Raw genomic sequence first — 14,598 nt, forward strand, 5'->3', positions numbered from 1 at the left:
CCAATATTCCAGATTCCCAGAAGGAAAGTAGATGTTCAGCATAAAACACATTGTTTGAATAAACAATTTAGGCAGAGTGAGTCATTCTTAGCAGTTCTGGGGATAGTGGGACTGCTCTCCAAGTCCATGACCCCATGTGACAGCCAGAGGCCAAATTGCAAACCAGCCTTTCTAAGGATAGTAATTTCAGGCTTGCTACGTCACCTCTCTTCTGTACAAGTTACTTTTCATTTGTGATAGTGAAAGCTCTGGCCAGGGATTGGGCTGCTGCTGTTAGCTGCTCACTTCTCCCTCCTGGAATTCTTAGTGAGTTTCTTAGAGGCAGACATAAGGATGGTTAATCAGTTTAGAAATCTACCAGTTGGTTCCTCATTGATGATTGAGAACTGTTGGGGTGGTGTTTGAGAAAACTGGTCTGTCCTTATTTGTGACATCACTGGTTATTTAATGATGGGGCAAGTACTGTTGAGGTAGATAGAAAATTGATGAGTTACAAAGCCAAGTGAAGTGACATCTTTATGGTCCATTCTTGTGTGTTTCAAGGACCTTCCTATGAGCCTTTCCCCCCACGCTCTCTCTTTTTAAATCTAAAATAATCAGCAGAGGTCCATGGAAATGAAATTTAGTCATTTGAGAATTTGGATAAAGATTGACTGAAGATGGAAATTTGTTTTTTTAGAGAATCAGGACACATATTAAGTAACAACACTGAATTAAGGTATTAGAAACCTAGATTCTCCATTTATTTGATAAACTTCAATTAGCTGCTTGTTGTCTTTCCTCCTTGATTTCTTTGTTCGGTAATTCCTCACACTTTTTCTCATAAAAAAGGAAAACTAATATATATATATATATATATATATAAAATATTTTCATATGTGTGTGTGAAGTGGTTTAAGCTCTATAAAAGAATAGTGGAAAGGGAGTTCAACTCGAGGATGGAAGATGCCTTAGAGGACTGGGACGGGGAGGGTGGGGGGGACTCGAGGGAGGGTGGAGGGGGAGTCAAGGGAGGGAGGAAATACGGGGATATGTGTATAAAAACAGATGATTGAACTTGATGTACCTCCCCAAAAACAATAAATAAATAAAATTAAAAAAAAAAAGAATAGTGGGATGGAAACTATAGGTCTAATAATGATTGGTTTTGTTTCAATGTTAATACAATGTAAAGAAAATTTTTGGGGTGTCATGAGAGCTGTTGTTCTTGGCTTGCAAAACAGATCAAATAGACGAAAACCTCAAGCAAGCTCTGCAGAAAGATTTAAATGTCATGGCCCCAGGCCTCACCATACAGGTAAGCCCTTCTCTTAGGGAAATTCTTGGGAATTTTGAGAGCTTTGAATTTAATTGTCCTTTCATCCGATTGTTCATTCAGGAGTTATTTAATAGAAGTGCTATGGTGATTTGCAGAATATCTTTCTTAGTTTGACTTTAGGTTATGGGTGGCATTTTCATATGACCTTTTAGAGGGAACAGATAAGCTGAGGCTCTTGCAAGGAAATAAAATCTGTATACTGCTATGTGTGAGGCATTATTAAAATACAGTAATGGTTATAAATCAGTGTAAGACTAATCCTTGCCCTCAGTAAGACTATGAGAAAGAATTTCAAGTACAAAATTTGTGTAATAATTCTAGACAAAGTAGATGTCACAAAGTATTAATTGACAGATGAATTGATTGGATGATTATTGATTGCTCTAAGAGTTTAAAGGGCATTTCAAGAGAGTCTGCCTGAAAATGACTGATTGAGTTGGGATTTTATTGATAGGTAAGTCTGAAAGAGTTAGTAGGATTTATATGAGGGAAAGGAGTAAGGAAGGTATTTCAGGTGGGTGGAAAGGCCTGAGTAAAGGCAAGGTAACAGAATTTAGTGGTGGTGTGGTGGTGGCAGCAGCATTGGGAGATAGGGTGAGAATGACTGCTTTTTTGGGGGTCAATATTTTTTCAGATTGGGTTGAAATCCATTAGTAGGTTCTAAAATCAATTTTAGTGGGTCATGACCAGAATTTTAAATAAAATGGACTTGAATAGGAAAAGAAACCCGAGCACATGACGTGTGGTAAGTTTATATATAATTGTGTGAAACTTTTGTTTGTTTTACATAAGTGTGTGGGGTAGTTGTTAGTATTGGGTGTCACTTAAGATGCCTTTTCTACTGTAGTCATAGTCAGTAACATTGGAAAGCAGTGACTTTGGATCTGGATTACCTGAGAAGTGGTAATTTGGCTTCTCTAATGTCCTTTCTCAGTTTCTAGATCGCACTGCTTCTGAGAAGTGTGCATTCACTGTGAGTGATCGTGTGCGATCTCATAAACAAGTCTGTAAAAATGCTGAGGGTTTTCCCGTCCTCCATCTTGCCATGCCATTATCTCTGCCGGGTGTCTGAGGGGGAGCTGCCAAAGTTAAGGGGTCTTTTGAAATGTCCAGAGCTAACTTTGTAAAACTCTCTTAGTTGTTCTGGAGTAGCTTTTCAATTTTAGAGATAATGTGAATGTCACAGATTCCTAGATTCTGCTCCGGTTATTAGTTGGAGATCTAGCTCATTCTTCTTAACAGCCTCCTAGAGTTCCTTGCCTTATATTACATAACCATTTTCCTATTGTTTCCTCTTTTTTGCTATTAATAAACGGTAGTGTAGTGAATACTTCTGACATGTCCCCTTGTATATACACTTTATCTTTCAAAGTGGCTGTGTAAATCTACATTCTTACGAGCAGTATATGTGAATACTTGTTTCTCCACAACCTCAGCAGCATGTGAAGCAATCAGACATGCTGATTTTTGCCCTATGGATAGATGTGAAGTTATATTTCTCTTTGATTTGCAATATCCTTAGTTGCTAATGAGGTTGAACAGCTTTTTATTTATTTTTTTATCCATTGTACTCATCTGTCAATTGCCTATTCATATTCTTTGCCTATTTTTTTTTCTTTTTGAAATGTTTTTCTTTTTCTTACTGATTTGTAGTAGTACTTTGTATATTCTGGATATTTTTATACACACACAGATTATATGTGTTGTAAAAAAAAATTAGATATTAGGAAAAAGATGAACAAAGTGAAATTCACCAGTAATCTTACTATGCATAGGTAATGTAGAGGAACACATGTTTACAGTTATGAATAATGTTGAACTAAAATGGAATCATACCATAGCTGCTTTTTTCACCAATATATATAAGCATCTTTTCAAGTCAAAAGTAAGATTTGCTGCATCATCACTTTTAATGATGATGTTTTTAATGACGTTTTACCTAATCCCTATTGGCTTCCAGTTTTTACTGTTGTGTACCATGTTGTAATGACCAAGCTTATACATACATCTTTTAAAATCCTTCCCTTAGGATAAATTCTTAAATTTATTGATGAGTCTTGGGGATTTTGGGGATGAGTTTTTAGGATTGATGAGTCAAAGGGTATGCCCTCTTTGGGGGCTTTTTGATATATACTACCGAATTGCCTTTCAGGAATATTTTAGCAGCTTATAGTCTCTTATCAGCAGTGTTGATGAGCTGTCGTTTTCTATACATTTGATTGTGTGATTGTAACCAAATAATTAACAGATGCATGCCTGCTCTCTAAATCCTTTTGGAGAAAATGAGTCTGGTATTTTGTATTAATCGTTGGGGTTGATGCCCTAGGATGTTTATAGGCCATCTGTATTTGATTTGTTAAATTGTTTATTGTGTTTGCTCATTTTTTGGTTGTTTTTATCTGTTTTTCTCATTGACTTAAACTATTTCCGATATGTTAATTATTGCAACTCTTCTTTAAATGCATAGGAAACATTTTCTCCTAGATTTTTCTTTGCTATTTAACTTTTCTTTTCCCCCTGACAATTCTGAAGTTTAATTTTAGTATTTTTAGCAGTAATTTTAGTGTTTTTTCTTTTTTGTTTTAATTATGTATCAATTAGCTTTTTTTTTTTAAAGCTCTTTATTGGAATATAATTGCTTTACACTCTTATACCAGTTTATGAGGTACACCAAAGTGAATCAGCTGTATTTATACACATATCCCCATATCCCCTCCCTCCCGCGACTCCTCCCCCACCCTCCCTGTCCTGGCCCTCTAAGGCATCACCCATCATCGAGTTGATCTCCCTTTATTATACAGCAACTTCCCACTAGCTATCTATTTTACATTTGGTAGTATATATATGTCTATGCTAATCTTTCACTTCGTCCCAGCTTCCCCTTCACCCCCTGCCCCCCCAACCCCTTGTCCTCTAGTCCATTCTCTGCATCTGCATCCTTATTCTTGTCCTGTCACTAGGTTCATCAGTACCTTTTTTTTTTTTTTTAAGATGCCGTATAAGTTAGCATACAACATTTGTTTTTCTCTTTCTGGCTTACTTCACTCTGTATGACAGACTCGAGGTCTATCCACCTCATTACATATAGCTCCATTTCATTCCTTTTTATAGCTGAGTAATATTCCATTGTCTGTATATGCCACATCTTCTGTATCCATTCATTTGTTAATGGGCATTTAGGTTGCTTCCATGTCCTGGCTATTGTAAATAGTGCTGCAATAAACATTACGGTACATGTTTTTTTTTGGATTATGGTTTTCTCAGGGTATATGCCCAGTAGTGGGATTACTGGATCATATGGTAGTTCTACTTTTAGTTTTTTAAGGAACCTCCAAACTGTTTTCCGTAGTGGCTGTACCAACTTACATTCCCACCAACAGTGCAGGAGAGTTCCCTTTTCTCCACACCCTCTCCACGATTTGTTGTTTTTAGATTTTTTGATGATGGCCATTCTGATCGGTGTGAGGTGATACCTCATTGTGGCTTTGAGTTGCGTTTCTCTAATGATTAGTGATGTTGAGCATCTTTTCATGTGTTTGTTGGCCATCTGTATGTCTTCTTTGGAGAAATGTCTATTTAGGCTTTCTGCCCATTTGTGGATTGGGTTATTTCCTTTTTTGGTATTAAGCTGCATGAGTTGCTTGTATATTTTGGAGATTAATCCTTTGTCCGTTGCTTTGTTGGCAAGTATTTTCTCCCACTCTGAGGGTTGCCTTCTTGTCTTGTTTATGGTTTCTTTCACTGTGCAAAAGCTTTTAAGTTTCATGAGGTCCCATTTGTTTATTCTTGATTTTATTTCCATTATTCTAGGAGGTGGGTCCAAAAGGATCTTGCACTGATGTATGTCATAGAGTGTTCTGCCTATGTTTTCCTCTAGGAGTTTTACAGTGTCTGGCCTTACATGTAGGTCTTTAATCCATTTGGAGTTTATTTTTGTGTATGGTGGTAGGAAGTGTTCTAATTTCATTCTTTTACATGTAGCTGTCCAATTTTCCCAGCACCACTTATTGAAGAGGCTGTCTTTTTTCCATTGTATATTCTTGCCTCCTTTGTCAAAGATATGGTGCCCATATGTGCTTGGGTTTACCTCTGAGTTCTCTATTCTGTTCCATTGATCTTCCTTTCTGTTTTTGTGCCAGTACCATACTGTCTTGATCACTGTGGCCTTGTAGTATAGTTTGAAGTCAGGAAGCCTAATTCCACCAACTCCATCTTTCCTTCTCAAGATTGCTTTGGCTATTCAGGGTCTTTTGTGCTTCCATACAGATTGTAAGATTTCTTGTTCTAGTTCTGTGAAAAATGCTGTTGGTAATTTGATAGGGCTTGTGTTGAATCTGTAAATTGCTTTGGGTAGTACAGTCATTTTCACAATGTTGATTCTTCCAATCCAAGAACATGGTATGTCTCTCCATCTGTTTGTATAGTCCTTGATTTCTTTCCTCAGTGTCTTATAGTTTTCTGCATACAGGTCTTTTGCCTCCTTAGGCAGGTTTATTCCTAGGTATTTTATTCTTTTTGTTGCAGTGGTAAATGGGAGAGTTTCCTTAATTTCTCTTTCTGCTTTTTAGTTGTTAGTGTATAGGAATGCAAGAGATTTCTGTGTATTAATTTTGTATCCTGCTGCTTTACTAAATTCATCAATTAGTGCTAGCAGTGTTCTGGTAGAGTCTTTAGGGTTTTCTATATATAATATCATGTGGTCTGCAAAGAGTGACAATTTTACTTCTTCTTTTCCAACTTGGACTCCTTTTATTTCACTTTCTTCTCTGATTGCTGTGGCTCAAACTTCCAAAACTATGTTGAATAATAATGGTGAGAGTGGACACCCTTGTCTTGTTCCTGTTCTTAGAGGGAATTCTTTCAGTTTTTCACCATTTAGAATGATGTTGGCTTTTGGTTTCTCATATATGGCTTTTATTATGTTGAGGTAATTTCCTTCTTTGCCCATTTTCTGGAGAGTTTTTATCATAAATGGATGTTGAATTTTGTCAAAAGCTTTTTCCGCATCTATTGAGATTATCATATGGTTTTTATCCTTCAAATTGTTGATATGATGTATCACATTGATTGATTTGCGTATATTGAAGAATCCTCGCATTCCAGGGGTAAACCCCACTTGATCATGGTGTATGATTTTTTTAATGTGCTTTTGGATTCTGTTAGCTAGTATTTTGTTGAGGATTTTTGCATCTATATTCATCAGTGATATTGGCCTATAGTTTTCTTTTTTTGTGACATCTTTGCCTGGTTTTGGTATCAGGGTGATGGTGGCCTCGTAGAATGAGTTTGGGAGTGTTCCTCCTGCTGTATTTTGGAAGAGTTTGAGAAGGATAAGTGTTAGCTCTTCTCTAAATGTTTCATAGAATTCACCTGTGACTCCATCTGGTCCTGGGCTTTTGTTTGTTGGGAGATTTTTAATCACAGTCTCAATTTCCTTACTTGTGATTGGTCTGTTCATAGTTTCTATTTCTTCCTGGTTCAGTCTTGGAAGATTGTATTTTTCTAAGAATTTATCCATTTCTTTCAGGTTATCCAATTTATTGGCATATAGTTGTTTGTAGTAGTCTCTCATAATCTTTTGTATTTCTGTGGTGTCCGTTGTTCCTTCTCCTTTTTCATTTCTAATTCTGTTCATTCGCGTCTTCTCCCTTTTTTTCCTGATGAGTCTGGCTAGTGGTTTATCAATTTTGTTTATCTTCTCAAAAAACCAGCTTTTAGTTTCATTAATCTTTGCTATTGTTTCCTTCCTTTCTTTTTCATTTATTTCTGATCTGATCTTTATGATTTCTTTCCTTCTGCTCACTTTGGGGTTTCTTTAGTCTTCTTTCTCTAATTGTTTTAGGTATAAGGTTAGGTTGTTTATTCTATATTTTTCCTGTTTCTTGAGGTAGGGCTGTATTGCTATAAACTTCCCTTTTAGAACTGCTTTTGCTGCATCCCATAGATATTGGGTTGTTGTGTTTTCATTGTCATTTGTTTCTAGATATTTTTTGATTTCCTCTTTGATTTCTTTAGTGATTTCTTGGTTGTTTAATAGCATACTGTTTAGCCTCCATGTGTTTGTATTTTTAACAGTCTTTGTCCTGTAATTGATATCTAGTCTCATGGCATTGTGGTCAGAGAAGATGTTTGATAAATGACTTCAGTTTTCTTGAATTTACTGAGGCTTGATTTGTGACCCAAGATGTGATCTATCCTGGAAAATGTTCCGTGTGCACTTGAGAAGAAAGTGTATTCTGTCATTTTTGGATGGAATGTCCTATAAATATCAGTTAAGTCGAGATGATCTAATGTGTCATTTAAAGCTTGTGTGTCCTTATATATTTTCTGTTTGGATGATCTGTCCATTGATGTAAGTGGGGTGTTCAAGTCTCCTACTATTATTGTGTTATTGTTGATGTCCCCATTTATGGCTGTTAGCATTTGCCTTATGTATTGAGGTGCTCCTTTGTTGGGTGCATAGATCTTTACAATTGTTATATGTTCTACTTGGATTGATTCCTTGTCTCTTGTAATAGTCTTTACTTAAAGTCTAATTTGTCTGATATGAGTATTGCTACTCCAGCTTTCTTTTGACTTCCATTTGCATGGAGTATCTTTTTCCATCCCTTTCCTTTCTGTCTGTATGTATCCCTTGGTCTGAAGTGGCTTTCTTGTAGGCAGCATATAGAAGGGTCTTGGTTTTGTATCCATTCAGCCAGTGTGTGTCTTTTGGTTGGAGCATTTAATCCACTTACATTTAAGGTGGTTATTGACATGTGTGTTCCTATTACCATTTTCTTAATTGTTTTGGGTTTTTTTTTTTGTAGGTCCTTTCCTTCTCTTGTGTTTCCTACTTAGAACTAAGTTCCTTTAGCAATTGTTGTAAGGCTGGTTTGGTGGTGCTGAATTCTCTTAACTTTTGCTTGTCTGTAAAGTTTTTGATTTCTCTCTTGAATCTGAATGAGATTCTTGCTGGATAAGAGTATTCTTGGCTGTAGGTTTTTCTCTTTCAGAACTTTCAGTATGTCCTGCCATTCCCTTCTGGCCTGCAGAGCTTCTGCAGAAAGATCAGCTGTTATCCTTATGGCTTTTCCCTTATATATTCTTTGTTACTTTTCTCTTGCTGCTTTTAATATTTTATCTTTATGTTTAATTTTCGTTAGTTTGATTAATATGTGCCTTGGTGTATTTCTCCTTGGGTTTATTCTGTATGGGACTCTCTGCGCTTCTTGGACTTGATTATTTCCTTTCCCATGTTGGGTAAGTTTTCCACTATAACTTCTTCAAATATTTTCTCAGACCCTTTCTTTTTTTCTTCTTCTTCTGGGATGCCGGTGATTTGAATGTTGGTGCGCTTAATGTTGTCACCAAGGTCTCTGAGACTGTCTTCCATTCTTTTTATTCTTTTTTCTCTTTCCTGCTCTGCGGCAGTTATTTCCCCCATTCTATCTTCCAACTCACTTATTCATTCTTCTGCCTCAGTTATTCTGCTGTTTATACAATCTAGAGTATTTTTAATTTTAGTTATTTTGTTGTCTGTTACTGTTTGCTTGCTCTTTAGTTCTTCTGAGTCCTTAATTAACTGTTTCTTGTATTTTCTGTATTTTGTTATCACGATTTTGGATCATCTTTACTATCATTACTCTGAATTGTTTTTCAGGCAGTTTTCCTATTTCCTCTTCATTTATTTGGTCTTGTGGGTTTTTTTCCTGCTCCTTTGCCTGCATGGTGTTTCTTTGTTTTCTCATAATAGTCCAAACTTCAGAGGTTGCTTGTCCCAGCAATAAAGGGGTTTCAAGAAGACTGTCCAAGCCCCAGACTAATGGCAGAGTGTTGAGTCAAACAAATACTAAGTCACAGAAACACATACATGTATAAGACACACAAATACTGAATCCAATAGAACATAAGGCACTAGAAAGACCTGACAGAGGAACCCCAGTATGCTATCAGACAATCAAAGAGAAAACCAACAGAAATTCAAAACCAAAATAGAACAAAACAAAAACAAACAAAAAAAACACCACACACACACAAACACAAATCCAGGGAGATTTTGAAAGCTAGGATCAAATATAATAAAGAGCAAGAGTACCACCAGACAGACTGAAGATTCTCAGAATGAAATCAGACAATTATACTAAGAACTGAGATAAAGACAAAACCTAATAGTAAATACCAAAGCAGTGTGTCATCTGGAGAATAAAGCAAGGAAGCAGAGCAGACCGATAATATTGCTTATAAGTATATTACAATAAAAAAAACTAAAAAAGGATAGAAGACAGGGCAACAGAAGAGTATAGTGTGACTGGAAATATGAAAAGAAAGAAATAGAAATGTATAAATGATAGAGATGAAAAGAAGGTAGAAGAGATACAGTCAGCACTACAAAAAACTTAGCTAGAAATAGAAATATATAAAAAGGCTAAAAATAATAGAATAAAAAAATGTTATAAAACGTATAGATCCCTTAGGACTAAGATCGTAATTTAAAAAATAAAAAATAAAAAACTAGAACTGATCCCAGAATGGACCAGATTGATAGAATTAATACTAATATTTCTGTTTCCTTGGGGTCTCAGCGCTAAGTGTCTTTCTACCTGCCTTGGGCTTTTTGTATTATTCTGTGACCAGCAGAGCTTCCTTTATTGTTCATCTGTAAGCGCTGGTATGTGGGGAGAGAGAGGGTACAGTAGTGGCTCCTTCCCTTGGAAGTGAGTGAGCAGTGGTGTCCTGCCTGGGTCATGGCGGTTTGGGCAGCTCAGGCCGAGAGCGTGATTCCAACCACGGCTCCTCCCCCCTGCTACGACTCTGCCGGGGCGCCCTGCCTGGGTCACGGTGGCTCAGTCAGCCATGGCGGTGCCTGTTACAGAGGGACACCGGTGGCTCAACTGTAAACAGAATGTCTCCAGAGCTGGGCCACTCTGTGGGCTTTTGGCTCTTGGCTGCAGGCACTCTAGTCCAGCGCTGCCCGGGAGCCTTGTTATCCCTGAGTGCGTTAGACAGGCCCACAAGGGTCCTTCCTTTGTCTGTCTCAGGTGCGGAGAGAGAGGCTACACCCACAGCTCCTCCCCGCCGCTTGTGAGTCAGCATTATCCAGCTGCCACTGTGGCCATGCTGCTTTCTGCAGTAGGCACTCTCCGCTGCGGATTTCTTCCCTCCTGTCCTCTCAGTCTGTCTCCCCATTGCCAACAGTGTTTCTCACCCTGAACCAATTCTCCGGTTCCCATGTTCCAGTTCCCAGACTCCCTGTTCAGCTGTGAATCCATGTCTCAGTCCGGACATGCTGAACTGTGGTGCAGACCCTCTGTGTGTTTCTCCCTCTTTCCTGTCTGCCACAACACAGCCACTTCACCCTCTTTGAACAGTCCTAAATGCCTCCCTTCTGACCCAGGGAGATTCCCTGTTGGAGAAGGGGTTTCCCCCTCAGATAAGGGACGTTTCCCCGAATTCAGCAATCTTCCCCTGTGTTTCAGATCGCCCTACCCTAGGGTGTGGGACCTGTCCCTTTCCTTTCTTCTCCTCCTCTTTCTCCTTTTTTTTTTTTTTTTCCCTTTGTCCTACCCAGTTATGTCGGGATTCTTGCAGTCCTTTCTGGTGTCCGAGGTCATTTGCTGGTGTTCAGCTGGTTCTCTGTGGGAATTATCACATCTTTTGGTGTATTCCTGATGCATCTGTGGAGAGGGATGCATTCCACATCCTTCTACTTCACCGCCATCTTTCTTCAATCAGTATTTTTTCTTTATGACATTTTGCTGTGCTAGCATGCTTTTAAGTGCCTTTCACCAACTTTAAAATACAGAAATTGAAATAAAATCAGAAATTACAACATTTTTCTCTACTTTTACAGTGTATTTTTAGATTTAAAATTTTAATTCATCTGGAATCCATTTTGATGTCAGTTGTGAGGTTTGTCTCCAGTTTGCCCCTCCCCAATTTATTAGCAGTAGTAATTAGTAAATAATTTATGCCCCCTCTTCTCCTTGTTTGAAATGCCATTGTATTGTATGCTAAATTCCATTATATGTTAAAGCCCTTTTTGGACTTTGTTCTATTCCATTGATTTTTGTATTTCCTGTTCTTTCATTAGTTACTGAGCCCTTGGTCTTTTCCCATTCAGTCTACTTCTGTCCTGTTTTTCCCTCTTGTTAGTAAATGGCTCCTTCTTACCTTTAGGCCAGTCTAGATGTGTAGAAGGCATCTTTGACAACCCTCTCTCCCTTACCATCTGATCAGTCCCCACATCCTGCTGATTCTACCAAATCCATCTAAAACATCTTCACTGCCACCTCCTTAAACCAAGTACTGTCTCTTGCCTGGATTTCTGCAGTAGTCTCCTGTCTTGTTTCCTAACTTTCACTTGTCCACATCATTTTCTGCATGGGAGAAAGAAGGATCTTTTAAATTTAGCTATATTTGTTTGTTTTGTAAAAGTTATTGAGTGAAAAAAGTCACTTTGTATTACTGTTTTTTAAACTGATCAAGATCTCCATTTTTTTTGGTTGCTTTAGTCTTGTTATAAAATAGTTTCCTATGATGGTTGGAATGCATTTTTAGAACTTAAAGGCTATTTTTCAGCTTTCCTATTTTTAACATGTTACTGTATGGTTATGATAATTCAACTTTTTGTTCACTTTTAAAATCTGGTAAGATAAATTATCTTTTCCTTTGGTGGTCCAGTGCTTAGGATTCTGCACTTCCACTGCAGGGGGCACAGGTTTAATCCCTGGTCAGGGAGCTATTGACAGTAATAATGATAAGAATGATGATAGCCTTTGGTATTTCTGCCAGTTTATTCTCCAAGATGAGTTTTCATTATTAGTATTTTTAAGTCATATCAGGTACCTAAATTGGCTTGTACATTTAAAATTAGGAACATAGTCTATGACTTTACTTATAATTGTATTATCATTTTTGTTTCTTTTAGAATTTCTTACCTAGGTGAGAAACCCATATCCCAAGTTAAATTGATATTCATAAATTTAATGAGTTTTAATGCTATTAAATATGTAGTCTTTTTTTGTAAGCATTGAGGCATGCAAATGATTCTTGGTGACTTTATTGTATATCTACAGGTTTGCTGAATTAACTGTCTCTAGTAATTTTGGGGGTTAATTTCCTTAAATTTGTGTGTGTGTGTATGTGGTAAAAATACTTAACATGAGATCTACCCTGTTAAAATTTCAAGTGTACAAAACATTATTATTGACTATAGGTACAGTGTTGTATAGCAGATCTCTAGAGCTATTTTTTTTTTTATCTTGCTTGACTAAAACTTTGTGAATTTCCCTAGATTTTTTTTAGTTACATAATTATGCCAAAGTAAAAATCTTAATTTCCCCCAACCTAGTATTTTAATTCTTCACATAACACTAATAACTATATGCAATTCTCTTGTTCATTTATTTGCTTTTTGTTGTTATTTATTGTCTTTTTTTCCTCCCTTTAAAATTTTAAAGTCCATGAGAGCAGTCTTGCCTTGTTCATTGCTCTATCCACAGTAGTTGGAACAGACAGTACTTGGTACAGACTAGGCACCTAATTAATATTTGTTGTTTGAGTGAACCTTCTCTGTAACAATCAGTATTTTAATTTTTCCCTTCTCTATATTTATACCCCAGTTTTTCTTCTTGAACAACTGCTGTGGCAAATTAAAGTGCTGAAAATAGGCATTGTTGATATTTTTTTTCCTGTGTTATTTAAGTCAGTGACTGTATGTATTATATGCTGGCTTTTGGCTTCAAATATATGCTTATAATCCAGGGGTCAGTTTTAGCAGACATATTCATTTCCTCAGTGTTTTTCCCCCTTTCTTCACTCAGTATGTGTGTGTGTGTGTGTGTGTGTGTGTGTGTGTGTGTGTGTGTATTTTGACCATTGTTTTTGAATATGTTGCCATGTTATTTCTTAAATCTCTTACGAAGCAAATTACTCGTGGTATTTGTTACAGTAGGTGCTTATATTTCACATATTTGAAAATTATGAGATTTCCCAAGATTGGGAAGCATGTAGTATTGTTCTTCAGCCTCACACAGCAAGATAGAGTTCTTCAGGAGATAGTCCCATTTCATGCTCTTTTTGTAAGACTAGAAAGATACATGACCAGTGCCATAATTAAATGCAATATGACAGTGCTTCCCTCTGAATCATATTGGAAGTTATCTGTATTTCTGGTAGTCACATAGGGAAGTCTGGAATCTCTCACAAATTCTGGTTCTGAATTTTTCTTTGTCTTCTGGATATGTCCATGAGTTGTTCTTTATGGCCTCACGTGCCTCACCTTTAATATGAAATGAGTTTTTTCATCATGGTCCCCAGCTTCTTATTCCATTTCACTGTAATTCTTGTATTTAGTTGTTATAATCCTTAAAATTATGTACAGATCTGACTTTTTTTATGTAGTAAAGGCTATATTGCTTAAAAGTTTTAAAAGCCTTCTTTCAAAAGCCCTAAAAGAAGGCTATGTGCTTAAAGGCCTTATTGCTTAAAAGTTCAACCAGTTTTCAGAGGGAAATTAAAAGTATTGTCAGATCAGCAAAATGGTTTTTTGTGTGTGTGTAGTAGGGTGGAGGGGTGGTACAGGATGTTTAACTAGTAAAATCAAACACTTCTGACAGATCAAGTCCTTGATATAGAAAAGTCAGCCTTTGGAATCTGTATTTCCCAAGTAGATGTAACCATGTAAGGGCTTGTGTGCCCACAACATAGAAAGCCAAACTCCAACAGTGGGTGTTTGCAGCAAAGTAAGGGTTTATTTGCAGGGTCCAGCAAGGAGAATGGGCAGCTCATGCTCATAGGACCCAAACTCCTCAGTGGCTTTCAGGGAAAAGTTTGTAAAGGCAGCGTTTGGGGTGAGGGTTGTAGGGGGCATGGTTTTCTTCTAGGTGATGTTCCAGGGATCTTAATCATCAGTCTTCTGGTTCCAGCCAGTCTAGGGTCTGTGTGCTCGTGTAGTCACCATTCTCCACCTGGGTGAGGGCCTTAGTTCCTGCAGAACGACTCAAAGATACGCATCAGGTTGTTATGTATATCCCTTGAGGCGGAGCTAGGACTCAGTTTTATAAATTATTAGTTCTTGACTGCTTTTCCTTTGTTCCTGTATTTCCTCACTCCCTAATTAGTCACTGGTTGAGTTTGTTCTTTAGAACTCAGGAAAGGCCTAGGAGACTAAAGCCTTTTTCTACAAACAAGAAACAGACAACACAGAGGGGCTTCTGTACCTGGCTCTTGCCAAAGCACACTGTGGTTAGGGAAACAGTGTGTAGTAACCAATGTTTACAGAGACAAGTAGATTTTGT

The 14,598-nt window shown here is 37.3% G+C and overlaps 1 protein-coding gene across 5 annotated transcripts in view; it reads left to right on the plus strand.

The window, feature by feature from the left end:
* ERLIN1 (ER lipid raft associated 1) overlaps positions 1 to 14,598 on the plus strand; it is a 41,482-nt gene that overhangs the window by 12,400 nt on the left and 14,484 nt on the right. For all 5 annotated transcript variants that reach the window (XM_057734210.1, XM_057734211.1, XM_057734212.1 and 2 more), the window contains one exon: positions 1,224 to 1,297. In XM_057734210.1, the coding sequence (XP_057590193.1) occupies positions 1,224 to 1,297 (74 nt within the window). The remainder of the gene's footprint in view (positions 1 to 1,223; positions 1,298 to 14,598) is intronic.

Source organism: Hippopotamus amphibius, chromosome 5, assembly GCF_030028045.1.
Source record: "Hippopotamus amphibius kiboko isolate mHipAmp2 chromosome 5, mHipAmp2.hap2, whole genome shotgun sequence".
Taxonomy (NCBI): domain Eukaryota; kingdom Metazoa; phylum Chordata; class Mammalia; order Artiodactyla; family Hippopotamidae; genus Hippopotamus; species Hippopotamus amphibius.